General features: G+C 41.5%; 1 protein-coding gene across 1 annotated transcript; it reads right to left on the bottom strand.

Moving 5' to 3' along the window:
• Positions 1–14024: 14024 nt before the first annotated feature.
• LOC125774729 (transcription factor ATOH1-like) lies at positions 14025–16924 on the bottom strand. The gene has a single exon (XM_049444902.1). The coding sequence runs from the start codon at positions 14850–14852 to the stop codon at positions 14259–14261; it is 594 nt and encodes a 197-aa protein (XP_049300859.1). The 5' UTR covers positions 14853–16924; the 3' UTR covers positions 14025–14258.
• Between the last annotated feature and the right edge of the window lie 9851 nt (positions 16925–26775).

Genomic DNA, 26775 nt, shown 5'->3' with positions numbered 1-26775 from the left:
CCCGTTTGCCTTACCGTTAACATTGTGTCCAACGTCTCACTCCGAAACGATTGCTCAAGTGGACTACCATCTCCCCCCCCCCCTCCTTCGTCTCCTGTACACCCACCAAACACTCGATGGCGTGCGGTGATATGGCCGCTTAAAGTGATCTTATCCCGCCCATCGATCGATCGTTCGGCACTGTATAATTCCATGCACCCGGGGATGAGATTTCTTTTCCAAAAGTGCAAAATCGTCATTAGAATAAAAACGTGTTTGTACGGCGGACAAACGAGACAGCAAGCAGTGGGTAATATCGTGAAGCAAGGTACACCGTTCGGAAGGTGTTAAATTATCTTTTAATTTGTTCAATTCGACAGTCGGCATACGGACGGAATGGCCATGGACATGTGCCCCAGTATGCAGAATGCAGAGTGTCAGTTGCTTTTTTTTTGAGGTGAGTGCATCTTCGAGGGTTTTGGCATCTTAAATATAGAGCCATCAATCATACTTTGTACCACACGCATCACCCGAAAGCACAATGTTGTCTAAGGCAATACAAATGGTCCACAGTGGCTACCGGTGCCGGGATGTGCCGGGAACACCGACAAAAACTAAAACCTTTAGCACCAAATACCGAAACAACCTGTTCCGGAAGCGTCGGTAAGTTTTTGTGTGTGTATGTACAAAAGAAACCATCAAATCACGGCACCAACTGTCTGCCCGTTTTGTACAGGGGCCTACAATTAGACGGGCAGTTAGCGACCAACCGTTTTTCTCCCCCCACAAAAACCGTACCCCCTGGTCAGGGACATCTTCAGGACAGGGATCACATTTTGCGTACGTTGGACGGCACCCTTAAACACCAACCATGATCCATCGATCGATCGTAATTGGACTACATAATGCCGACGTGCAGAAAGATGATCCTTGCGATTTAATCTTCTACCGGCCGGTCTACCTTTCATCCCGAAAATGCCCTTGTTAGGAGCTGCCACAACCATGACGAGTGATGAAAAATCATGCACTTTACTGTCGAAACTAATGCATTCGATCCGATTAGGTTCTTTGCCATTAGCCGAATGAAAAAAAAGGTGTCTGCGATGGCGCTTCACCTCAAGTGAGAGTTGCATTAGTGCGAATTGAAGATCATTATCACAGCATCTTTTAAACTAATGCTAGTTCCTCGAACTGTGCGCACCGACGAATCTTGGTCCACCGAGGAAACTGGTCCATGATTTATTATTTCGCTTTACCTCCTGTTCCGACATGCTCCCGCTCTCAAAGCCCAAGCTCAAGTAGATCTCCTTCATAATGTCTCAATTTTGTTTGTTTTTCAAACCCCTTCCCTTCAAAAGACGTATGATCGCGTTTCCTGCGTTTCGATTCCCATGAAAACTCAATTCATCATCCTTTCATCAGGCTGCTCTAGAGTTCCAGCATCCTTCATCGAAGGGCGAAACAGCCGCTCGAACACCCTATCGGGCATTCGATTAAATCCCTTCCGCGGCATCAAATGCGGAAAGCGATGAGAAAATTGTTAACGCGCCCTAAAACCCGTTCCAAATAATCTTAACCCGTTGCGGCGTGAAACTTCGCGGCACTTTCGTCAGCTTCGGTGCCGGCAAACTGGCAACATATCGCACCCCGTTTTAATTCCAGTGTGTGGACGAAATTGAAGACGCTGAACCCGGTCGGCCCGATCGCGCTGGTTAAACAAATAAACACAAAAACCCATGAAGCTGCCATACCGGCCGATTGGTGCGATAAGCGAGACTCATAGCCGGTTGGGAGATGATTGAAGCTTTGCCATGGCAGCAAATTGGCAGGTTGCGCAAACGAAAATCGTTTATTGCGATTCTGCGCAGCAGGTCCTTTTTTGGTTGCGGTTCGATAAAAGGGGTCCGGCGAATGTGGTGCTGCAGGATGTAAGGATTATGATTAGCTTAATAAACTACCCGCAATCGGAAGGATTGGAGGATTGAATTGAGGTGATTGAGCAAAACGGCAAATTATACACCTCACCGTGTTTGGACGGGGAGTGTTGTGCGTTACCGATGAACGTAACGTTTATAAACGGTTGTTTGAAGAACAAAAAACAATACAGATGAAGGATTTTTGTTCCTTTCACCTAGCTTCCTTTGGAAAACAATTTTTAAAAGAACTGTAACCCCATCACTGCATGCTTAGCAATTGTCGCGTTTGCGAACGTGACAAATGTAGCTCAATTTTCCAAAATAATTTTGCGATTCTGGAGCGACTTCAAGGTTATTTAACTTTTCTCGAGCAAGGTTTGTTTACGTTTTTAATCGAGCCGATAGCAAGAAATTAATCTCGAATTAAATTAAATTTAATTAAACAATGAAAATTATTGTTTAAATTGTGCGTGTTGTGAGTACGCACTGGAAAATCACATCAATTTATAAAATTTTGCAAAATTTCCCAAAAAAACCTAAGGCTATAGCCTTAGAAAATTTTCAATTTTTGTTTATTTTTTTATTTTTTTTATTTTTTTTATTTAAAGCATTATTTGAGTGAAAAGAAACTTATTTTAACCAATACGCATTAAAATAAATCAATTTATAAAATTTTGCTAAATTTCCCACAAAAAAGCTAATACTATAGCCTTAGGAAATTTTCAAATTTTTAGAATTTTATTTATTTTTTTTTATTTTTTAATTTTTTCTTTATTTAAAGAAATATTTGAGTGAAATGAAACTTTAAAGAAAAATGAGAAAAGAAATTCTTGGGGATTTTGCAGAATAGTACCAAATGTTTCTTAAACTGAAAAACAAGACAAATAATTTCAAACTTCTCAGCTCATCAGGCCTTGATAAATTGTGTCACACATGCATCATGGAGATGATGCACATTCGTAGAATGGTCTGTACATTCGTAGAATGGTCAACCAAGCGATTGGACACCCAGTAATTTGAATATAAATTCATTATGCTAATAGTTTATTAAACATTTGAGAAAACAATCAATAATACCCTTTTGCTGTATATTCTAATAACAAATTGTACAAACACTGTAATTAAGCAAATTAATCGTTTACTCCGAAGGTAACATCGCTATCTGTTCAACCTTTAACATTGACCTAAATACTCGATCAATACCGTTTATGGCGTTCGATTTCTGACCAACAGAAGAAGACCATAAAAAACACTATTCTTTCGAACGAATGAAAGAAATTTTCCTCTCAACATAAAACTACGCCCCTCAACCACAATGGTGATCCATTCCACAGCGAGCAACAATATCTTCGAAGGAAACCTAGTTGATCCCGAATCATTAATTCCGCTGGCGCATCCTTATTGCCCTTGATTTATAACTCTATCGGTCCACCCCAACGGTACGAACTGCTAAGGTCCAGAAAGGTTACCAACCGACGTTAAGCGATACCCACCGAATCGGGGTCATCGATAAATTTTATCGAATTTTAGCGTAACCAAAACGATCCCAAATCGAACCCGGTGGTCCACGGATTCTTTGCTGCTTTGTGTCACTGTTTCACCTCAACCGCAACCCACACGCTGTTGATGGGCTCGCACACATTCCCTTACAAAGCAAATTTCAATCGGAACGAATGACACGCTTCTTTCGCTTTAAAATCTTAAGTGGTAAGACAGATTGTTGTTGCGGTCACTTTTCACACCTTCCGATGTGCCGAAAGCTTAACCAAAGGCTCCTTGACAGAAGATACCTTTCAGCTAGAGTCATCTGTAGCTCAGCCTTCGTTCTACTGCGGAAACACACCAAAGACTTGCTTTTATTCCGCCTACTCATTACGGTAGCTCGTGCGGTGGATTATTTTTGCGCAAAAGGGATGTAATTAGTTAAAGCAACACTCGTGCCGACCAGCTCCACCTTCATCCGGGCAGAAAGATCCTGCCGAAACCGAGATACGGAAGTGGTCCGATATCCTTTTGTCAGTTTGTTTTTCCACCACGAAACCAATGATTTGCGGGCATGCAATCGTTTGAACTAGTTCCGACACCGTCACGGTCAAGTGTTTGCAAAGGTTGACCCAAGGCGACAACGGACTTTGAGGTCTAATTGGTGATCTTTGTGAGAGCGTAGAGCAATAGTAGAGCGGCGTTTCGATGTCATCTAAGACCAATGCAAACGGAGATCACAAGAAAGATCGCCGACGATCTGTTTCGTATGCCGAAAGTGATGTTATTTCGTAGCTTCCGGACAGTGAAAAGGCAGTTGGTTAAACAAATAAAGAAAATGAGAGCAGGAATGATTTTTCTGTGAAAATTAATATTTTTTTGAAGTGAATAGAGATTTTAGTAACATGATGCTTATGGTAAATGTTACTAATACAATAAAATTTATTAATTTAGCTGTAACGTCGTTTTGTATATTAATTTTAGTTAGTAAAGAAATGAGTAAATGAATATTTCTCACAGTAATTTTGCAACTAATAGTTCGGAATCGCTTCTAGCGCAATTGGAAAAAAGTGTCGCGATAAATTTCCAGCATCACCACCAACACTTCTGACGACCTCAATCATGTGCGTCATGCTTTGATCCAACCGCCAATTATGTACAGTGAGCGCCCCTGCTGACAGCAACCTGTCAGTGAGTGTCCAAATTAACCTAATTGGCAGACATTAACCGTTCAATATTGAACCTCGGCACACTGTATGTGGTTTTTGGCTGTTCGGGGAGTTATTTCTTCAAGGTCAATTTTGACCCAAAACGGAAGGAGCCATTCAACCATAGCGTCTAATCCTATGTCCACACTAAGCTGCAACTCTACCCGTTCGCTAGATCGATCTGTAAGCGATACTTTCACGGTGGAACTGTTATTGATCCGCGTGCTGACAAGCCTCGATCGATCCTTTCCGCGAGCTGTACGTATAAGCGACGAACCCGCAACAACTGTTGCAAGGAAACGAATTGTTATCGCTTCTTTTTTTATTTCTGGAAGATATCTTCCAAGCTAATTACGCTCGACTAGCTCTCGGAAGATGAGAAGGAACGGAGAGAAAAAAAAAAACAAATAAAAACCATCAAACATATGTCAGCACGTGCGGCTCGTTTCGGAGCGAAGAGCGTTAGCGGAAGAGCAACTAGCCACTGGCCACCAAGCAGACCTCAAAAAAAGGAACCAGCAAAGTGGTCTAGTTCTGGCAGCTAGCATTAAATGCATCTTGTTGGCTGCTTCGGTAGATAGCAATCTAATGATCATCGGATGCACTATACGTCTAAGGCTAAATTGTTTAGATGCAGCTCGTCAGAGGCACACACGTGTGCCCAGAAGCGGTCAGCTAGTGCTGTGTAAAGGTACAATGTTGTCTTCGGTTTATTCCTCCTATTTCTGCTTCTCTGTACCACATTGCAAAAGGTCCACCTCACCGTCAGTTGGTGTCAGTCAACACAAGTTCTGTACAGAAAACTGATCCTTCTGCGTCAATCGTTCAGCTGGCACGGGAAGGATATTTCGGATTGCTTACTCCTTGCTCCTTGTCCGAGTACCGAACTGTAAGCATTATTTTGGCAAAAGTACTGCGAAAGTATCCCTCTTCTTAAAGCTCACCTGTACATAAACTTCCAAAAAAAAAATATCCTCAAATCGGAAGTATCACCTGGAGTGATGGATAGTGGAGATTGGTGTTTTTTTTACAACGCATTCGAGAAAGCTCACCCACTGGCAGCTTGTTTCCGGCTCACCACAGGGATCGCACCGTCGCCGTGAGAAGTGACCGGATTTACATAACTCGCTTCCGGTGGGTTTACACCATTTTTTATGCGCGATCTACTTTCTTTCACTTCCTGAACACTCTTTTGCATCTCTTTGCCGCGATGCCTTCGGAAGTAATAAATAATTTGTCCAGCAATGGTGCCTTAAAGGGTGCTCAGGATCACGGCGGGATATATGTATAATCCACCGGAACGCGTATCCGCGCGCGATCCTTAGTTCGAAGGTTTGGAAAGTCAGCCCGATGATCGTTCCGGATCATCACGAGCGTGACGAAGCTACATTTGGAGGTAGATCGTACAGATCCTTCCACTGCTTGGTACGGTCGGTTCCAATATGGAAGACTTACATCGCCACTGCCAACGTCATCTTGTTTTGTTGCCTTTTTCCTTTTTTCTTCTTCTACAAACTCCAACATCTGTTATCAGGTCGGGATCTTTCGCGTCCTCCAATTTCACCTACAAATAAACGAAACGAGATCAAGCGATCGTCATGAAGAGAAACGTCCCAGAGGATAGAATAAAAAAAACCCTCCGAGGATATTCATTTTCGGAACTAGAAATTAAATTAATGTTTCCTATTTCGGGTGAATCCTTTCTCTGCGCCACACTCTAACACGTCCATAATCGGAAGGTTCAAACCGCAAAAGAATAGAAAGAATAAAAAGGGGTTTTTTTACCGGGGCGAAAAAAAAAGAATCCTTCATTTCTGCCGATGACACGATGGCACTTTAAGCGATGTTTGGTGGTTAGCAATTTAGTACTCTTTTCAGCAATTTCAACCGCCTTTTTAAAGTGTCCCAAAAGCCTGAAACCGGAAATCGATTTTGTGCCCTAGTTCGATCAGCTTAAACCCCAGCTTAATGTCTATCATCAGACCGATCAGATCAGTTCGTTTGATGAACTATCCTTTTGCGTTAAAATAACATCATTTCTTGTAATTTGTCTATCCCAGGCGTAACAGTTTGGGTTTGCAAAAGGATTCATTTTGAAAGTAGTTATTAAAGCAAACATTTAGAATGGTTTGTTGTTTTTCCAAATTAAAGTCTTTTGTTTTTTTCAATTCGGAAACTTTGAAAGCAATCGAAACTCTTTTTATTTATGTCAATTAAGGCAATATATTTGACAAGGGTTTTGTTTGAAACTATTACTAGCATTATCACATCAACAGGTACGCGAGTTTTGAAAATTTTATTATGGCCTTGAAAAAGATTCACCAAAGGGAAAACTTGTAAAATACCAAAATATTAACAAAAAAATGCATAAGATATTTAAATTTAACAATATATTTAAGATGATGATAAAAAATATATAACTACTAAAGTCGACGTCACAATTTTACCCATTTTGTTTGTCATTAATTATGCATTAGAATTTTAACAATAAATATGATAACCTTTTGTTAACATATTAATTGATTTTTCCAAATAAACGTGTTGAAACATAAGAGAAGATTACTTCCTATTCAATAATCTCGTTAGGGCTGTATCAATTTTAATAATGAATATCCACTCCTCTCGCGCTCATCGTTCACCAAAGCCGCCGTTCCAATCTTGGGAAAATGGGAAAATTGCTTCTGTATGGTATATGAAAAATGTTCCTCCTGCTTGGTTAAACAAATTTCGGGAAAATTTTCACTATTTGCTCAACTTAAACATACACACACGGGCACATCATCATCGCATCGCATCCAGTAGGACAGTACGCGTTGTTTGGTCGCGATTCCACGTCCGAACACGGGTGGACATTCGTGGATAGCGTATTGTTTCGAGAACGGTTTCCGAACGTATGGGACAAACGGATTTCGTTTATTGACTTTTCGTATTGGTAGCACCGGACGCGGTTAGTACCCAGCCGTGATTGACGCATTAATTGGTAGAGCAATTGGAAGTTTTGTACCATCCGCTATCGTCGGAACCATACAAACGTTTTCAGGGCGATTTCACTTGACTTTTTGAACTCCGTAACCGTAACGAGTTGGAGTCGGCAAACGCGGGTCGCCATGTTGCGCCAAACCCAGTGAAACAATTAGCACACAGCGATTACGTTAGTGGCAAATGGTAAGAGGGAAGCAAAAAAAAATACAGGGATGACTGTGGGATTGCATAATGCCACCGAAGAGAATGGTGTGCGACGGGGTAGTTCTTGACCAAACATGCACATTATTTATTTGCATCATTGGAGTTCTTTTTTATTTGCTGTTTATCTACGATTTTGAAGTTGGAGAGGCATATAGGAAAATTGGTTCTGAATTTCTCTATTATGAATATGAATTACTCTGACGAGAATATGAGACGGTTCATCAGTCAGCGTATAGCAAGGGAGTCGATAACAACCCTTCGATGCATGCTGGGAGTCAAGTCTTTTGTCCACTGTTATGTCCACTCTTAAATGCTTTTCCGTTCGAGAGTCGGAAAGCCATCAAATGGAGTAGGAAATCAAGCAGCATCAGCACACACGGCTTTGCTTTGTGCATGTGTGGTCAACGATGTTTGCATTTCCCATATATCTCGGCAATTTGTAGCGTACTCTAGTTCAACTCACTTGTTTAATCATTCCTTTACGATATTCTCCCTCTTCCACACCCCAAAAGGCCGCTCGATGGGCATCGTAACATATCAGTGTCAAATATCTGTCATAATAAAGGGTTTCGAGGGTCATCTTGGGGATGATTCAAGCGTTACGTAACGCAAAAGTTGACTATTTTTAACCCCCTTCATTCCTATCGTAACAAAACGTAACGCTGGAAGCACCCCTCTTTTGATCTTCCGTTTTTTTAACAGTTTTTGTTGACAGATCCAACATTATGTCCATTGGGTGCCTTGTTGGATCAATACATCTATATTTTTACCGGACGATCATAGGGAAATTTACGAAAGGAAAGAGTCGAATAATACTTTACTTTTCATCATACTTACTCACACTATAGAGCAGGTGTTCTATGGCTGGCATTTACCACACATGGAATAAAAATAAAGAATTTTAGAAGTATCTTGGTTTATGTCACGTTACACATTTTTGAATCCCCAACGCCCTCCCTTCTCTAGTGTTACGTAATAGTTGAATGATCCCTTAGTTGCCTTGCCAAAAAAAAAACACCCCAGCAAAATACCATTTTCCTCTTTTTGGATTGCAAAACAATCCTTGGTGGTTAAGCGCATTTAGTTACAAACTTTGGTATAACATTGATCATATGGCTCCGATACTCGATAACTGAACAGCAACGCACAAGCGGATCATCTTTTCAAAAAAAAAAAATCCTCCCAAAATGGATCAAGCTCGTGCTCAAAGTTTTAAAGGCGGCAAACCTATAATTATCTAGCATCCCCGCAACTTTGTAGCGCATTAAGCGGGAAGTATAACAGAATTAACCAAAAAAAAAGAACGCACCGCGTAGCATAGTGCGTGCGCACCAAAAAGCACGCATCAAAGTCAAAACGAAAGAAAAAAAACCACCGAACGATCCCGAAACGGTTTGAAGCTACTCCGAATATTGGATCATCTTTCCTGAACGGAGAAATCTGACCGCAGCTTTTTAAGGTTCACTTTCTTGGAATTGTGTGCTATTTATTATTATTTAAAAATCGTTAAATCGCGGACTATTTTAAGGAACTATACCCCTGCCCAAACGATGAACATATAGAGCAGAATGAAATCATCACAAACCCAACAACGAAAAAAATACAACCCAAAAGGACATCCAACATTTACATGTGCGTACCCGGCGGACGTTGGATGCTGGTCCAGTGCGTATCATTATCGCAGCGTGTGCTCACGCTCGCGAAGGGTAAAGGACTCGGGATAGAGGCGTTCGTTGTTTTTGGCTTTCAATAAACACGCCCCGCACATCGACGACTAGCTTAAACGAAAACAAACAAATCTACCGGTATTGGACCACGCGGAGATAGAGTTAGGGAAAATTAATTCATCACTCGACCATCAAACCAAAACGGAAAGGATTGGTATCGGGGATGTAATGTTTTGGACGTTCTATGTTCTATGTAGGCTAGAGTTAGTTGAACAGTGGTAAAGGATCAAGCGAATTGAGTTTTCGTCCTTACACTTCGCCATGGCTGTCAGGAAGTTTAATGTGGATAACCACAACGGACTGGGAACTCTTGCTTCCAGTGCATCTGTGTGTTGCGGACGTGACTGGATAAAAATTGTGCAGCGTTGTTACGCGGTGTTGTTGCAGGAGGTGATGATGGGTTTGATTGATGTGAAAGAATTTTGGGAAGGATGCATTCCGCTAACGTTTGGAATAAAGAATTATCGATACATGAATACTGGGTTCCAAGTGTTAAAGTTTAATTACTATTCAAGCAACTGTAAGATTTTATTTTTATTGCAATAAAAATACGAGACTTTAGGGTATATAAACATAACATCAAAAAAAAATTTTTTATAATGTTCTTTCAAAATGCTGAATGGAATACATTAACTGGATTTTGGGTCATATTTTTAGCTTACTTTATGTTACATACCATTTATGTGCCTTTACAAAATTAGTTATTTTGTATTCTTATTTGTTCTGTGTTTTATTCATAATATTTATATTTTGTATGACTGTATACTACAAATGAGAATAATCACATTTCTTAGATAGTTGAAACTGAGCGGTTATAAGGATTCCCTTTTTTGAGATCCATTATGATCGCTCCAAACCAATCCTATGATCACCCCTTTGTATTTTTACTAATTCACTCTCCGTCTCAACTCGATAGCAGTGACTACAGTTGAAAGCATGACATATCTAATAACTTCATATAGTGAAGGTTAAATCAAAATCGAGTAATAAAAACTCTATTACTTTCTTTTTTCGAGTGATTTGAATCGCGGAAGAGTGAGTCGCTAGTCGCCCCAGACAATCACTCTCTCAGCCGAAATACAAAAAAAAATGACGAAATCATTCATATAAACTCGTGATGATGAGTTGAACTCATTCTTACTCAGTTTACACATTTATACTATAGGCCAAAACAGCTACACAATTATACAAATAAATCTTAAACCGGGGAACAAGTTTCATGTAACTGTACTAAATCAATTGAAAACCCATGAGCTCTTTAGCAAAAGTGTAGGAAATAAATTAGTAAATAAACAAGTAAATTAAATTACTTGCAATATTTCATACTTATCTCAAAATTGATGTAGTTTACATTATATGATCATAATTTATATGTTTATTTTTTTATTCATATAAATAAATTAAACCTGGAGCGTATGTGAAAAACGGCCCCTGTCCACACGACAAAACTGGTGATCAAATCCCATCCGGACCGTTTTACCGTAGCATGGATTGACGATCCTGCTACGTAGTAAAATAAGTCTTAATACAGCCAGGCCACGCAACAACAAAAAATTAAACCTAAAGTACAAAAAATATAATTTAACAAAATACTATAAACTCATGTCATGTGGCTAACGATCCGCGAAAGAGACTATTCACTGCGCTAACTACACTGATCCTCGGTTTCTACTCGTTTTCTACTAAACTGTTGGCAACGTCGTCATTTTGTCAGGACGAGCCACGCGACTGGCACACGCGTCGGTAACACAATACAATTAACATCGACAGCCTTACACGGAACGCAACCATGCGTAAGGTTCTGGACACATCGGGCAGCCCTAGAGAGGCGATCGTGCAAACACATGCACAACTCGACCAGGAGTCCTCTTTCTTGTGGCTCATCCTGCCCAGTGTTGTAGTGGATATTGTACTTTTTCCTTCCATGTCCCTTTGCCTCGAACAGGGAACGAAGTCAGTTGGAAAGCCACAGACACTGAAAGGACAGGGAAACCGCACAAGGTATAGCAACAAGAGGAGCAAAGGGATCAAACGATCGAATCCTGCTGCAGGGGAAGGTATGAGTTGAAGTTTTTTTTATTTATAAGGAAGAATTGAGTCGCTTTTCTTTATAAATTTTGTTCTTTCCCGCCAGCTCTCAAGACAATCCACACACACATTCACACAAAAACCCAGGAAGGATCTGAAGGGCAACATATGTTGCCATTTCGGATGTAGCAGCGCACACTACACGGACACCCCAAAAAACGATGAACAAGTGACGCCTTATGCTGTCGAACGGTTCGTTGCAAGTTGACAAAAGGTGGATGCAGGTGGAGGTGGGAGAAGATGCAAACGGTTCCTGTTTGCCTTCCTTGCCCTTTGATGGCCACTTCCGGACGAGCTTCTATTGCGCTTCAAGCGAAAGGGTACCGCAGACTTCTCGAACCTTCAAACCTCGCCCCAGTCTGCCATTCTCCAACCATGTGCTGCAGGCGTACGATCGATTCCTTGCAGCATTTCCCAGTATCCAGCACCAAGTCGACCAAACTCCCTGATGATGCTTCTTTTGCGTGCCAGTAAATTATGGAACTAATTTTCGGTGATTTTGTTCGTCCGTTCGCTAAAACTGCCGCACGCCAACGCTGGTGCGGTTAGAGCACGATCACGCTCAAATTAAGTGCCTGTCTCGTGCCTGCGCCTGCTCACTGCGAAACCAAGCCAACACGTGCGCATATACCGGCGTACGGACAGATTTTTCCAGACGGTTTTTCTGTTTGTTGTTCGTGCTATCATGTCCATTTTGATTGCCCCGTACGATCGCGGCGCTATCTATCCTTGAGCTGTGCATCCTAGCGATCTTCCTACATCAAGCATCTGCGAACAGGGGGTTACTTCACATTAGTTCCAGTGTCGAGGGAACACTCGCCATTTGGCAAACATTTCTAACCGAGACGCTCGTGTCTACCTGAGGCGTGCTTATCTTATCCATGTTGCCTAGAACTGTTCGGTGGGCTTCTTCGAGATTCCATCCCCGGTACCTTTACCGGCATATGTTGCGCAGCATCGGGCCATGCGTTACGTGATGTTTGTTTTGATAAACCCTGCCCAAGATGTTGTCTCACCTACGTGAGATGGTAGGGATGTCGGCATGCCAAGCCCCTTTTGTATTTGGCAGGCATGTACCGAAAACCCATCATTTTGGCAGAATGAAGAATCGTTTTGACACCTAGCAAGCTTCTGGAGGGGTTTTTGCTGAGAGCTGGGTCTATTGTTTATGACATAGATATTTTCACTATATTGGATAAACAGTAAGGCAAACGTTAGTCAATATTTTCCCCTAATTCCCCCATTTACATTAGATTATATTGGATAATTTTTTACCTGTTTATTTTTTGTTTATTTTCCAGTTATATAAATTTTCCTCTTTTTGGGAAATAATGTCCATAATTCAAATTGTTTATGAATACTCACTCTCCTTCTCTTCTTGGCTTAACGACCTTAGAGGACATGCCGGCCATTTCTGGCTTACTAGACTAACTTTTATCACGTAGCCGGTTAGCCAGTCCTTGCTACGGGGGGACATGATCCAGATGGGATTTGATACCCGTTCTCGTCGGGTGGAACCGGCGCCATTTATCACATACATCACCGAGCTCCTCATAAATACTCACAAGAAAATCATTACTTTCTAAAGTGTATCTCGTTTTCCTTAAAATATGTAAATTTATTTGCTGTTTTCCTATTTTTCTATCGTTGATATTAACCTCTAGTCCTTTAAACTTTCAAACGCTCCGGAGGCCCTAAGTGGAATGGTAGTTTGGGTCTGTAGGAACCCGAACATTTCACAGGATCTTCGACTGATGAGGAGCCCCCAAATTGGCGATGCCCCTGGCGGCCTCCCACTCCATCCATAGGTTAATTGGCTATTAGGTACAATCGTATCCATCCTTTGATATAAACGGTTGATGTAAAATTAGATATAAAATCTATATTTTATTATAAATCCTTTATAATGTAAATAAAAAAAACATTAGCAACTTTGTTAAAATTAAATGTTTTAACTATGAATCCTAATTCCTAAAGCAAGCAACAAGCGTGTATTAAAAATCCTGAGCTATTACGGGCATGTTAAAATATTTACTTAAAAATTGTAATGGGCTAAAATCCAATATACAAAATATAATAATAAAAACAAGAAAATGTTTATATCAAATAGTAGTAAATGCATACAAAATACACTGTGGCGGCCTGGTGGCGTCGCCGGTATTTCTCACGAGACGAAACCCATCCAGACCGTAACCCTGTACGGAGGACATTGACTACCTCACTGCTTGTATCTAAAAGTCAAGAAAAGCCAGAAAAGGCAGAAAAAGACCTCTTACAGTTGCCAAAAACAAAATATCTAATACAAACAAACCTTCTATGTAATATTGCTTGTAAATGTAGTTTAAAAACTTGAAGACATGTACTTAGACTAAACCAGGTGAAATAAAAATGTATAATAAAAAAATAACCAAATTAAATAAAAAATCCGAACTTGTTCAGAAAATAAATCAAATACTAATAAATCAAAACTTTTCTTTCTTTCATGATAGTTCAAAAATCGTCCAACTACAACACACATTTTTAAATTTATCGATCTTCTATTTAGCATTAACAGAACCTTTGATATGTACATTTTTTAACATAGTGTATCATAAATAAAAACAAATAAATTAACTATTGCATCCTTCAGTCATCCACACACACAAGGATTCCGGGTACTGCTGCCACCTGTACTAATCTAACAGCTCCGCTAGTGCACTGATGTATGATTGTGCCATTTGTAGTGTTTCGTGTTTCGATAGCTGACGATCATTTCCCAGCGAGGGCAGATACTGACGCAAACGATCAAACGCCTCATTCAAACCCTTCATGCGCTTCCGTTCGCGTGCATTAGCCGCCAGGCGACGCTTTTTCCTCACAACAATCGGTACGGCAGTGCCACGCTTGATCTTGATCTTCGTTGGAACGGCTGACGCAGCTGGACTGTCACATTCCGAACCGGCACTACTGCTACTGCTACTGCTCTCATCGGTGGTAAGACTTTGAAGTAGACGTAGCTCAGGATTTTCGTAAACGGACGAGGGACTTCCGTTGTCACTGCTGTTGGTGCCACTAGTGGAGCTAAACAGTTCCGGACGTTGCAGAAAAATATCACTGTTTGCTGTTTCCAAAAATGCTCCACTGTTGTCTGATGACACTTGGTAGTTCTGTCCGTTGAAATAACTCTCCAATCGGTTCTGGTCAAACGATGATGAGCCGCCAGCAAACTGTTGCCCGTAGTAAGATGGAAAGCTCTGCTGAAAGCTGTACACGTCTGCTGCACTCATGTTGGTAGCGTTCCTTGCTTTAAACTGTGTCGTGAACGAGAACGATTCTAAAACTGATCTGACTTTACGAATCTGCTGTGCCTTTTTATACCGAGCCGTATCCGAAAAAGGCACCACAACGGTTCGGTTCTTTTCGAGCGCAAGTTCGGCTTTCAACGAATCTCCGACCGACTGATGTACAAACGAACTGTTGGAAAGGGAATTTCGGTTCTTTTCTCGTTTTTAGTTTGGATGCTTCTACTTCCATCCTTCGGCGTTCGGCGTTGTTTCCCAAAAGCAAAAAATAAAGAAAACCCCTTCAAACCTGAACGCGTGCCGTCCCTTCGGTACCAATCAACGAGTTCGTAACCGTGTTTTGCCACTGCGCAGAAGTCATCATGGATCCCCCGAAGGCATCACAAAAACCAAGGGAAGCTCCCGTATATCCAGGGTCCAGGGTCAAAGGGTTGATCGGGCACTGTTGTTTGGTTTTTCCAATTTTAATTTCAGCATTTCATAATTCGCTTTCCCACGAGCGAATGAAGACTGAGATTTCATCAGCTTCCGTGCTTTATCGGTGTAGAAAATATTTTTATTTTTTTTTTCGGGCGAAGCATTTTTCATTCGCGTTGTGACGAACATTCCCACGTACGATCTTTCCACTTTGACCCTGAAGATGTTTGGAATATAAGAACAACAAAAAACACACACCAAATTTGGTTCTTTCCATCACAAAATGAAGCTTCTTAATAAGGAGGCGGTTCAGAGGGATACGAAAGCGTTGACTTGACGGGATTAAGGGCTTCCAATATTTGCTGATCGTTGATATGTGGGGCTGGTGCCGCAAGCGGAAATTAAATACCGGTCGACCAATTTCCTGTGCCCAGTGTAGCCGCGTGAAGATTCATTTAAAAACGGCTCACATTTCTTATTTGTTGCAAATTTTGTGCATGGGACGTGCAGTTCACTAGTCGGCAAGGATAATGTTTGCAAGCAAACCGTCCCATCCTGTGAAGTGGTCTAATTTTTACTAGAATAACATATATTTCTTACATGTTTTTTCCCTTTTTTCTGCTACCTTATACCACACACCTTTCAAACGCATCCTTTTTGATCTGACCGATCGGAATTCAGTCGTACCTGTGCGCGTAGATCGGTGATCCTTTAAGGATCACCCCTCCGAAAAACACGGGCAGGTGTTGGTTAGATCGTATACGCAGCAAATGCAAAACCGCACGTGCTGATCGTTGCTACCACCGCTACGCTGCTACACAACCTATCGGCAAAATCAAAATTCCCTTTCTCCCATTTTAAAGCTGCTTTGGGCACAGCGAACCGGAACCTGTCAAAACCCTCTCCGACACGGGACAAATGGGTGCAAACCGACCGACACGCCGGGGGATCTGCAATAGTTTTGAAGTTGTAGCACCAGTCGGTTTCTGTCCCCGTGGTGATACTTTGATATTGATACGCACTGAGCGGATTATAATTTTATGATTATCGATTTGAACCCTTCATTTTGCACCGTGCCTGAGGGGTGCATAATTTTTCCAACTTTATGTCTCCATAGTGCAGTTTTGACAGCGTGCAGAAGGTCGCTTGCGCCCTCAGCCAGACGGCATTGTTCTGTCCGTCACATTCTGCGATCTGCATTCTTTCGTTGCCTTAGTCTCAGTGTATTCTCAGCCGGTCAGCGAACTTGCGAAAATTCTTGGCGTCGAAAAAAAAAACCGATACAAATGGAAGGTAACGTTTCCTAGGGGGCCAGGTGAGCGTGGTTGTATATCTTATAAAAAGGAACACCCGAAAAGTCCTAGAGATCTTCCCTACCTAAGCTGCAGGGTGACAGAGTGGTGGCATTTTTTCGATTTTATTTACGATTCTCTTGCACATTCTTCTCACAAACGCAACAAGTAGGAGATTTTCGTGTGTGTCTGTGTGTCTGTACATATTTGTTGATACTATCCTACCGGGGCGGAGATCTGACGACAGAATGATAAACGGATACGGTGGCAAAGCGTTTTTCACCAAAAGTTCTCAAATTAAAATCCAATAAAACGCCTTTTAACGTGGCGCCATCTAAATGTTTTTTTTTTTTTTTTTTGAGTGGGATTCTCAAGTGTCTCACCCGCAAAATCCGATAGTTTCGTCCTGTGAGACAAAACCTTTATCCCTGGCAATTTATTGCAACAACGGAAAAGGGACCTGCCCTAAGGTTTCTCTTTTACTTTAAACGGTAAAGAAATTTAAAGAAATGGTGGTTCACACACACAAACGGTGGTTCTTGAGTCGGTCAGAAGTTCGGTTCGACATGCAATGCCACCCACGTGTATGTCTCGTCGGTCGGTAAAAGGATTAAGATTCGACGATCGATGTTATTCAATACCCTTGATCGGGATTGCTGTGGTGCACGAAATAGCCTTAGAAGCGGATTTTAGGAAAACATTACGCTACAGTTATGGACGGCAAAAGTGAACATTTACAAACGAGGTGCTTAGAAGGGGATCAGCATTTTGGAAGCAAATTGTAAACAATCAGGAATTAGCTAAATCTGCTGATAATCGGTGTCCGCATTAACGTTAAATCAGCTACACAAACATGATGTTTTGTCAGTTTGTTTATGGAAATGCTTTGATTGTACTTAAGATTGAAAACAAGCTGCTGGATTTATTTAAAAAATCGTTGCTCCTTTATAACCTTCTATTTCTTAAGTTTTCAGCGAACAAAGCCATATAACCATTCCTTATAAGATCAGTTTTACGCGATTAAATGGATGTTAGGATGAAGTTTTGTATTATTTTTCATATTTTTTATGAAAGAAATTTTGAGGCGGCCCGGTGGTGCATGTGATAAACGGCGCCCGTCCACACGGCAGGACCGGGTTCTAATCCCATCCGGACCGTCCCCCCGTAGCATGGACTGACTATCCTGCTACGTGGTAAAATAAGTCTTGATACGGCCAGGACGTTCTTACCGAACAAAAAAAAAAAGAAAACATTTTCGTAATAAAAGAAAAGCTATTTGTTATTTTTAATTGATTTAAATATGCATTTTACGCATATCGCGAACTGATGATACTTTTTCGTCGACAACTGTACATATTGTCGCCACGCCAGCGAACGACGGACGGTCCATCCGTATTTACCTGCCAAACTAATTGATTAGCCTTTGTTTTGATACGTTCTAACACTTTCAGCAAAGCGTAAAATTCAACACCATCCAACCTTTATCCCGTGTCCTGATCGACCCGACGCAACCATACGCAACTTTTCAAGCGCGTAAGATGCGTGTGCGTGTTTTAGCGCGACTTTGCGTTAAGCTTTAGCACATTGCAGACGTTGGCTCTAGCGGTTTACACATTGGTAATCGAATCTCCCCCTCAAAAAATCGTTCGCTAACGGTTCTAGCGTGGCCATGAACGGACCTTCTACGCTACCTTCTCGGAAAGGAACCTTCAGAATGAGGTCGCATACGACGGCTCCAGGTTCTTCGATGTAAAGTTCTATCTTTTCTTTAGCATTAATCCATATCCAGTATATAGTGAGAAGATGTATACTTTTTTTTTAAACTAACCTTTTTTTTCGCGTGTCATTCTCTCCATCTTCGTCTTCTTGGCGGAATTACACTCTGGTGGAGCTTCCGATTGGTGTGGGAAAAAGTGTCCCAGGAAGTCACTTTTCCTATCGAATGGGTTGGATGCGATACAGAAGGGAAGCATAAAATCACATCTTCCGTTGTTGGGGAGGTCTCAGCACATCCTGTTAATTGGACCTACAGAACATTCTGATCGCTATAACTGCTTCTGCTTGGGATTTTTTTCCTCTATATTATCCTTTTCGTTTCAGTCTTGTAAGCATCTTTTGTTGGGACAATTTTTTCTGTGCAACCCCCTGCTTTAAGCTCCCCTTGTTACCCCTAATCCCTTTTTCTTAGTGGTGGTGTAAAAGGTGCATCCAGATCATCGAAAAATTGCCCCCGGGTTAGATAGAAGCTCATGTTACAACTCCTGAATCTTTTTTGGGAATGATTTTTTGTTTGTCTTGTTGCTGTTTTTTTCACTGCATCTTGTCTCTCTAAGACCCCACACACAAAAATGGTACGACCGTTGGCTCAAATGTTGGCTCTCTGCGCGTGTGTGTGTATATATGTGTGGTTTAAGACATTTTCCGCACTACTGACAATTTGCGGCTTGTACAAACGGCTTGTAAAAATGCACCGAAAAAAACTAACCCCAAAAACCACACACAAGGTGAGAGAACGTGGATGCGGTTTTATGGTTTTAACATTTATGGTCATAATTAAATAATGTTTAAAAAATGTCTTTTTTGTGTGTGTCCTGAATCAAGCGTGAAGAAAACTTTTTTTTATGAAGTACACGAAAAGTGCATGCATTAAACTTAAGCTTTTTTTTCTTATCAATTTTTTTTGTATTAGGAAACTGCGCAAAACCTTGTTGCCTAACAGATTGCTTTCGGTGAGGTTTGTAAATTGTTGCTGGTTTGATCAAACGATAGCAGTTAACGTCAAGTGCAGCTTGGCCAGTGAACAACAGCAGCAACGTTTACGGATCACAATTTTCCACTCAAATCTTCCCATCGTTTGACATTCGTTTCCGGGTGGTTTTTTTGTGGAACCGATTTTCCATGTGGGATGGCATCTCGGAAGCAAAAACTATGATTAAGCGAAACAATAGCTCCAATTACGGTTCGGACAAATCAGATCCGAACAAATCCCACCGAGAGACAGTTATGATTTGTGCTCTTATATTGTAGCAGCGCTCCGCGACACGACACGAAAACTATAATTATAAATCAATTTCTGCTCGTCCTTGAAATGTGCCACTCCAATGTCTTCCGGACTCCCGAACCAACGGTTAGGTTTTTGTTGTTATTTCGTCCGTAAGCTTTCCACAAGGAGTTTTTTTTTATCACCGCTCATTTAATGCACGAACAAATCTTCCACTTCCTGCACTGGGCACTTTCGGCTCAAGTGCTCTCGTTTTCTTCCGCTTCGCAATAATTTCCTTCGCACGCAGCATACAGCTCGAATTCACGGAAAGCGTAACAGGTATAATCACACAAGGGGTACCTTTAATCGGGAATCCCTTTTTGGAGCACAATAGCTGAAACAATTATTTTCAAATAAATGCTTCAGTCTGATGTTGTGCAGATTCCCGTCCGACGCTAACCGAGGACGAAGCTAACCTTGTGCGGGTGTGTGTTTTTTTCCTCCTTAATCCAAAAACACCTCTTCAGATGTTGTACCTGTTCCGGCAGGATACGTGTTTTTCTAGCCAACGCTTCAGGTCCAACACTTGTTCACATTCGGTGGCAAAAGGTATTTCTTAAAGGGAGAAAGACAAAAAAAAATAGGAGAAAAAAATCCCTACGCGATCAGTCCTCTTCGGGTGAGGATCAATTTTTCTTTTTCTCAATTTTGAATCCTGTTTCTCTTATTTCCTTGTTTCGCCCGTGCATCGAAATTCCCTTCGAGACGGTGTCAATTCGGAATAACTTCAAAAAATAAAATAAAAAATCCCAAACCCACAACAACAACCCCCGGAGTGATATCGGGGTTTCGACCCAGCCGGTTTTCAGCCCACAACAATTTCAATGGGAATGTAACCGATTTTCCGACGCGTTTTCTTTACACAAGGCACAAATATTGTATTTTTTCCCCTATTCGCCCTATTCCCACTTGTCTTTACCGAGTTTCTTAGAGCAAATTGCCAAACGGGCACCCGTACCGTCATGATAGAGATTTTATTTCCCACAACAAGCCACAGTACCGCCGGTTGTGGCGGATAGGACCACAAAACAAAAGATCTACAGATTCGGGTATTTGCTAACGCGGAGACTTTTGATATTTGCGGTAAGCGGTGTTGCGCGTTCGGTGCCTTTAGATGTGTTTACACTTTATGATATGAAGGCGTTTACCCGATAGGAGATAGAACTAAAAAAAAGAAAGAAAAACAAAAAGTTTCATCCCATCAAAACTTCACGAAAACGATATTCATTGAGCGTGTTTTGATGGACAGCAAACGGAAGACTTCAACGATGCTACAGGCGATGAACCTGTCTGTTCGGATGCACGGCCTTTAGCATTGTATTCGAAAACTGTTCGAACGACAGGTAGCGAAAGGATAACATAAGGATACACCACTTCTAACACTGGCTCACCCACCATCAGAACTGTGAGACAATCCTACATTCAACCCATTTCCCGGAGGCGCTTGTCCCAAACCCAATTGATCTTATCTCGCGGAACATGGGAAAATCGAGCTCAAAATGTTCAACATCTTAGCACATCCTTTTGTTTCGTTCCATCAATTCGTAGGCGTGATGTTTGTCAGAAACCGCACTAATCTTATCGGTTAACCATGCAACCGATGTGACAAAACCAGTGTCCTTCTCACGAAAACCTCAACTGGAAGTATGTATTCTTCCGGGATAATGGCGCAATAAAAGTGTAAATTTATTGTCCGTTAACTTTTACTTTTTACAACCGGTTGTTGGATGTTCCATCCTCATTCCTAAAGCATCGCCATTCAAATTCGATTTCATTCATGTTTTTTTTTTGGATTTATTCCTTGGCAACTTCCGTTTTTGCTTCACCGATCGATACGATCGTTCGACTTCTTAATGGTGGCTTTGTTGTGCGCCACTTTGTTGTTCGTTCCCGTTTTCGTGTTGTGTGAGAACTCGAGCTGAATGGGATTCTCAGAAGATCCAGAAGCTCGTACCGGGGTAACCGCAACCGATCCAGACGCCAAACGGATCGTTATAGTTTGATTAATTCGATAAGCGATGGGGAGGATTCGCTTGCTCCAAAAATTAAACCAAAAAAACACACACCACATTCAACTGTTGAATGAAATTTTCGGAGGTGAGAAAGCGTCTTTCAAAGAGGTTTTTACGATATATACACTGTGAACGAATGGGTGTTATAAATCTCACAAAACCTACAACTCACATTTGTCTCAATTGACTATAAAGGAATATTCCGCATTGAGATGCATTTTGCTGACAAAAGGAAGATTCCAAAAATTTGTTTTCTGATACAACTAAGAAAGGACATGTTGCAATCCATAAACATTCGACAAAGGGTCTCATCATCAGACGATTTTTCATTACCCATGCCCCGAATAAACACTTCCATTGAAACAGTTTAGAAACATTTGCTTCATTTGAGCTGCTATTGTTGCACATAGTGAATGCATCTATTTTATGCAAAAAAAAGATCATTTTCTCCAATTCCTTACAAACTTTCCTTTTTAAAAGATACGGTAAAATGTTTCCTCCCACAGACAGGTCAATCAACTTGCGTTTTTTTTTCTTGCTGATCTTTGCGTTTTGACGTCTCACCATTCAACCGCGTAAATGAAGACATCAACGATCACTAATACGACAGCAGTCCGCTTCAGTCCGTGTTCAGTTTCGCGGACCTGAACGTTGGCACGGTGCGAAACCAAATCACTCATAACTCACGCGGCTCCCGGTGCCCATTAATTAGCACGTCAGTGTGTGGCTCAGCAAATCAACCCTTCGACTCGTACGACGAGTCCTCACGAGTTGGAGTTGTTTGTTTAACGCCTTCTAATTTGGATCCCAAGGATGCTTCGAACGAGGATCCCGGTTCCCTGAAGGTAACACCCGAAGGAAGAAAAAAAAACTCCAACGGGCGCCGCTTTATGATGCAGTTCTACAACGATTTAGATTTTCTCTTTATTAGTTGCTTGTTTTCTTTTTCTGAAACAGCAACTCACCAAAAAAAAGCTGGAAACGTGTCTGACTTTTGGTTAGGTTTTTTTTGCGTCCAAACGAAATATTCTAGGAAATTTCAGTAAACAAGAAGCAATGTTACCCTTGAAGGGCTTCGCGACAAGGACTGCTTTCAGTTGCTTTTTGCTCCAGTTTGATGAAGTATTTTTTTTATTATACTAACCCACTCAAAAGATTATAATTTTGAGATGAGTAGGTAGTTTTTTTGTGTGCTTTATATTTCTTAATTAAAAGTGAAGCTTGCGTTGTGGTTTTCTTTAACCGCAATAACGCGACCGGCAGCATGCACAACAAAACATCTGTCGATTTTCTAATGCGTGTGCCTCGTGCTGCTTGTTGTGGTGAAATAAAAAAATAAACAATTATTACCCAAAAAAAAATGGGTAGTTTATTCATATGAGATTTAATTATTAAATAATGATCGAAGTGCTGTATGACTTAGCTCTAGCATACTTATTAGCTTACACATTTAAATAATGTATAAAAGTTTAATAATGAAATTAATAATAATAAATTTCGTAGCTATTTGTAGATTTGAACATTAGTAAGTAAGTGCTTAGAATAACAAACTCTTATAAATATTACTCAATACCTACAAATTTATATTCTTGTTTCTAAAATATGATAAACTATGAAAACATAAAGCACGACTATTTATACGAAAGGCTTTTAATGATGATCATAAATAAAAGAATAAAAAAACCTTGAATAACAATAGGATACAGTTAAGTCGTGAACCCTATTAAAGTCCCTAGCAATGGAATAAATCAGGACCGAATCATCTCATGACTGATGGCATGATCATGACTTCCTACATCTTTAACCACTTATGATTAACTGTATCTTTCTTCCATGTATCCCTTACCTTGTGCATAATAACCGGTACACTTCCGGTGCTATACGTCCCATAATCCACAGTTTCTTGTACAGTGATCGAGTGCGATATGTTGCGAATTGATTTCACGGGCAACCTTTTACGCTACTGGCCTAACGGTATTACGCACACATACAGCAGCTCGCTTCCGTTACGCAGAATTAATGGATTTTTTTTTCTTTTTAACCTTTACCGAAAGAGGAAACCCTTGTGGCTTGTGTTCATTAATATGGAAGACGAGTCCGGATTTAGCCTGGAATACTGTTTACAAACAAGCGTTATTAGCTTAACGCGAAGTAATTAATTCGGTCCTACCCTTAGGGGATTCTTCCACAAGCTTTGAATAAAAAGGGCAAACAAAAGCGGAAATCAAATTTTCCACTTATTAATCACAGGTCTCTCGTACACTTGCTTTTTAGTTGTGTTGGAGCATAAATTTTTTTATGTTAAAAAAAACATCTTTTCCATCCGGTGCTACTGCTCAACTAAAAGAAGCACAAAAATTGTATTCTATATGAGAAAAAAAAACAAACACCTTTCTTCCGGCAAAAAGGATACACTTACTCGTGTTCAATATTTCACAACTGTTTTCTTCTGACCAAGGGCTTCTTTTACCTGTCTGTAAGGCTTACCCATACCAGTTTCCCATTATCCCTTTTGTTCCCGCTGTACTATATCCCGCATCCATCGATCCCGATGAGGATGACCAGCTTTCCTCTGCTGTGCGCAATATTTGTCAAACACCAAGAGTGCCAAAGAGGACCGAAAACAAAACACCAAAGGTGACCTGTCAGCAAGTGAAAGTGAAGACATTAGTTCTACACGACGGAAGGACATCCTTCCTGGAGATGAGAGAAAAATCTACCTTCAAACCCTTTTTTTTTTGTTTTCGTTGACCATCCTTTAGTACGTGTGGTATGTTTTCCTTTGTTTTGCTATCTACCATTATGACCCAAGTACCCAAAGGGAAGCGCAACAAGCACCAGGAGCTGGAAATGTACGAATTAAAAAACGATCAACGTGACAAATGGTAGCTCATTTGTACTGCCCTCACTAGCGCCAACCTTTCTTTTTTCTTCCATGGGATGACACTATCACCTTGTAGCGATCGGTCGATTGGCTGTCGAAAATGATCAAGTGTCGTGCAACCTTCCCGGAAGCAACCCGCACACAACCGAAAATTGATGATGGAACAAATAGTGCAGAAGATCACGATAACAGACGAAACAAAAAAAAACTAAAGGCTAAAGCCCCAGGAGAAAGTTCTGACAACATGGCCCAGAAGTGGAAAATTCATCTTCACGATCATCCTTGTTTTTATTCAATTTAAAGCAACAGTAGCAGCTACATCTGCATAAGAAATGTAGAGCACGCGCTCGAGTGGCTACTTCAGTGCGCGATCGTAACTAATCCATTCATTCTTCTCCAGGAGCTACACACCGAAGAGTGATACATGATGCTCTCAATTCAATTATCACGCCCCACAAAAGGGATCATTTTATTGGAGCAATTACGAGCTGCTTACGCTGACATGTGCTCAGCTTCCGAACGTGTCTAGAAACCACATCCCCCTTCTATCCAGCCCAATCATCACCGAGACGTCCAGTGGCATAAGGTGGTAAATCGGGAACCATTGAAATGATTCCATTGTTCGACGTATCGTCACGGTGGCCCGATGGGATAGTGGCGATAGAGAAGCATCCAAGAGCCCGCGGGCCCAACGAAACGGGAACTACCGAAAAAGTGTTATCCAAACATCGGCCCCCTGGATGACTGGAATGAATTTACATAATCTCAATTGGGCGTGCGAGACGCGCTCGCGATCGAGGGCGTCCAATCGGGCTCGATGAGAACGGTGATGAGAACACGACGCTGATGATGATGATCAGGATGATTAATCGCTTTCCCGCCGTCCGTCCGAAAGAAAGCACATCCACCGACGGACCATGGGTAGGATGGCCGTGTTTGCCGTACTCATCACACTGGCAGGCACCATCGGGACCAGCGCGTTTTGTTATGATTATTTTTATTGTTATTCTAACAAAAATAAGAATTTCGAAACCTCATCACAATCGAGCGAAGATCTTCTTCTGTGATCCACTCCTGGAGCTGGACCACGAAATACCGTGTCCACGCTGGATGTAGCTGAAGGAATCAAACAAAATCCTGCTCTAGTGGGTGCTCGTTTACATACTTACGAATGTGCACAGTGCTCTTTAAGCGCGGTTACCCGGTCCTCATTTGCGCTCCAGCCCAACTCTGCATCCACACTCCACAGCCCCTCTTCTCTCCCACCAAATGTGGTGGAGCTACTTGAACTCTATGGAATCTACATTCCCTTTGCGCGCCCTCTCTGGTTTCGCTATGGCTGGTTCGATCGGTTACTTCAATTTCATCACGTCAGCGGTCCTCGCATCGCCGAGACTCGTCCACATTCTTTGATTCTTCGTATCAGTCTGCCTCACTTGAGTGGACCCACTCAAGAACGGTGGCTCTTCTCGGGGCACTCGGAAAATTGTCCGAAAAAAAGGCCTCCATCAGAAAACGGCGGCAGCTTCGAGGGGGAGGAGGGGGGTGAGAAACCGTCTGAGAGAATCGGCATATTCCAACATTGTTGGCATGTAGACCGATATCTAGAACGCAAACGAAACCGTGCGGAGGGGTGTGAGTAAAATTGATTCTCAAATTTATGGTTTTATCCAGCACGCCACACTTTCGGTTGCACACGACAGGCTGATCCTGCCACAACCACAGTGCACGGTGGACTACGGATTCAGAATATCCGGCGGCTATTTGCTTAGCTTCTGCACACATCCTGAGCTCACTTCCCGACAATTTGGGTTGTTTATCTTTGCGTTTCGAATTGGCCTGAGGTGGCCCAACAAACTGGACGATCTATCGCACGCAATTCCCAAGCTTAGATGATTTGCATACGTAATGAAAGTGAATCAGAAGTCTGTGATCCGATCGAACGATACCGGACCGCCATTCAAAAGGGACCGGTATGGAGCATTTGAACTGAAAGAAGTGCACCCAACCAAAAATCCCGCAGGCTAACCGTTTGCTGAAGAGCACTCGTAGCAAGACCTCAAGAATTCAAGTGAAGGAAGAATTCTTCCCTTCGGTTTTTATACTTTCAAGCGCTCTGTTTATATCCTCTGGAGTGAAGAATTCTGCTGACGATGAAGGGTCTTCTTTTCGTGCACTTTAGAAATTTGAAAGTTTATTAGATCTCGTTTATTAGAACGAAGCAACGAAATCGAACCATGATTAAAAGTTCACGCAATGG

The sequence above is a fragment of the Anopheles funestus genome, chromosome 2RL (genome assembly GCF_943734845.2).
Source record: "Anopheles funestus chromosome 2RL, idAnoFuneDA-416_04, whole genome shotgun sequence".
Classification (NCBI taxonomy): Eukaryota; Metazoa; Arthropoda; class Insecta; order Diptera; family Culicidae; genus Anopheles; species Anopheles funestus.
The sequence above is the reverse complement of the archived record's forward strand: the minus strand, read 5'-3'. Positions and strand labels throughout refer to the sequence as shown.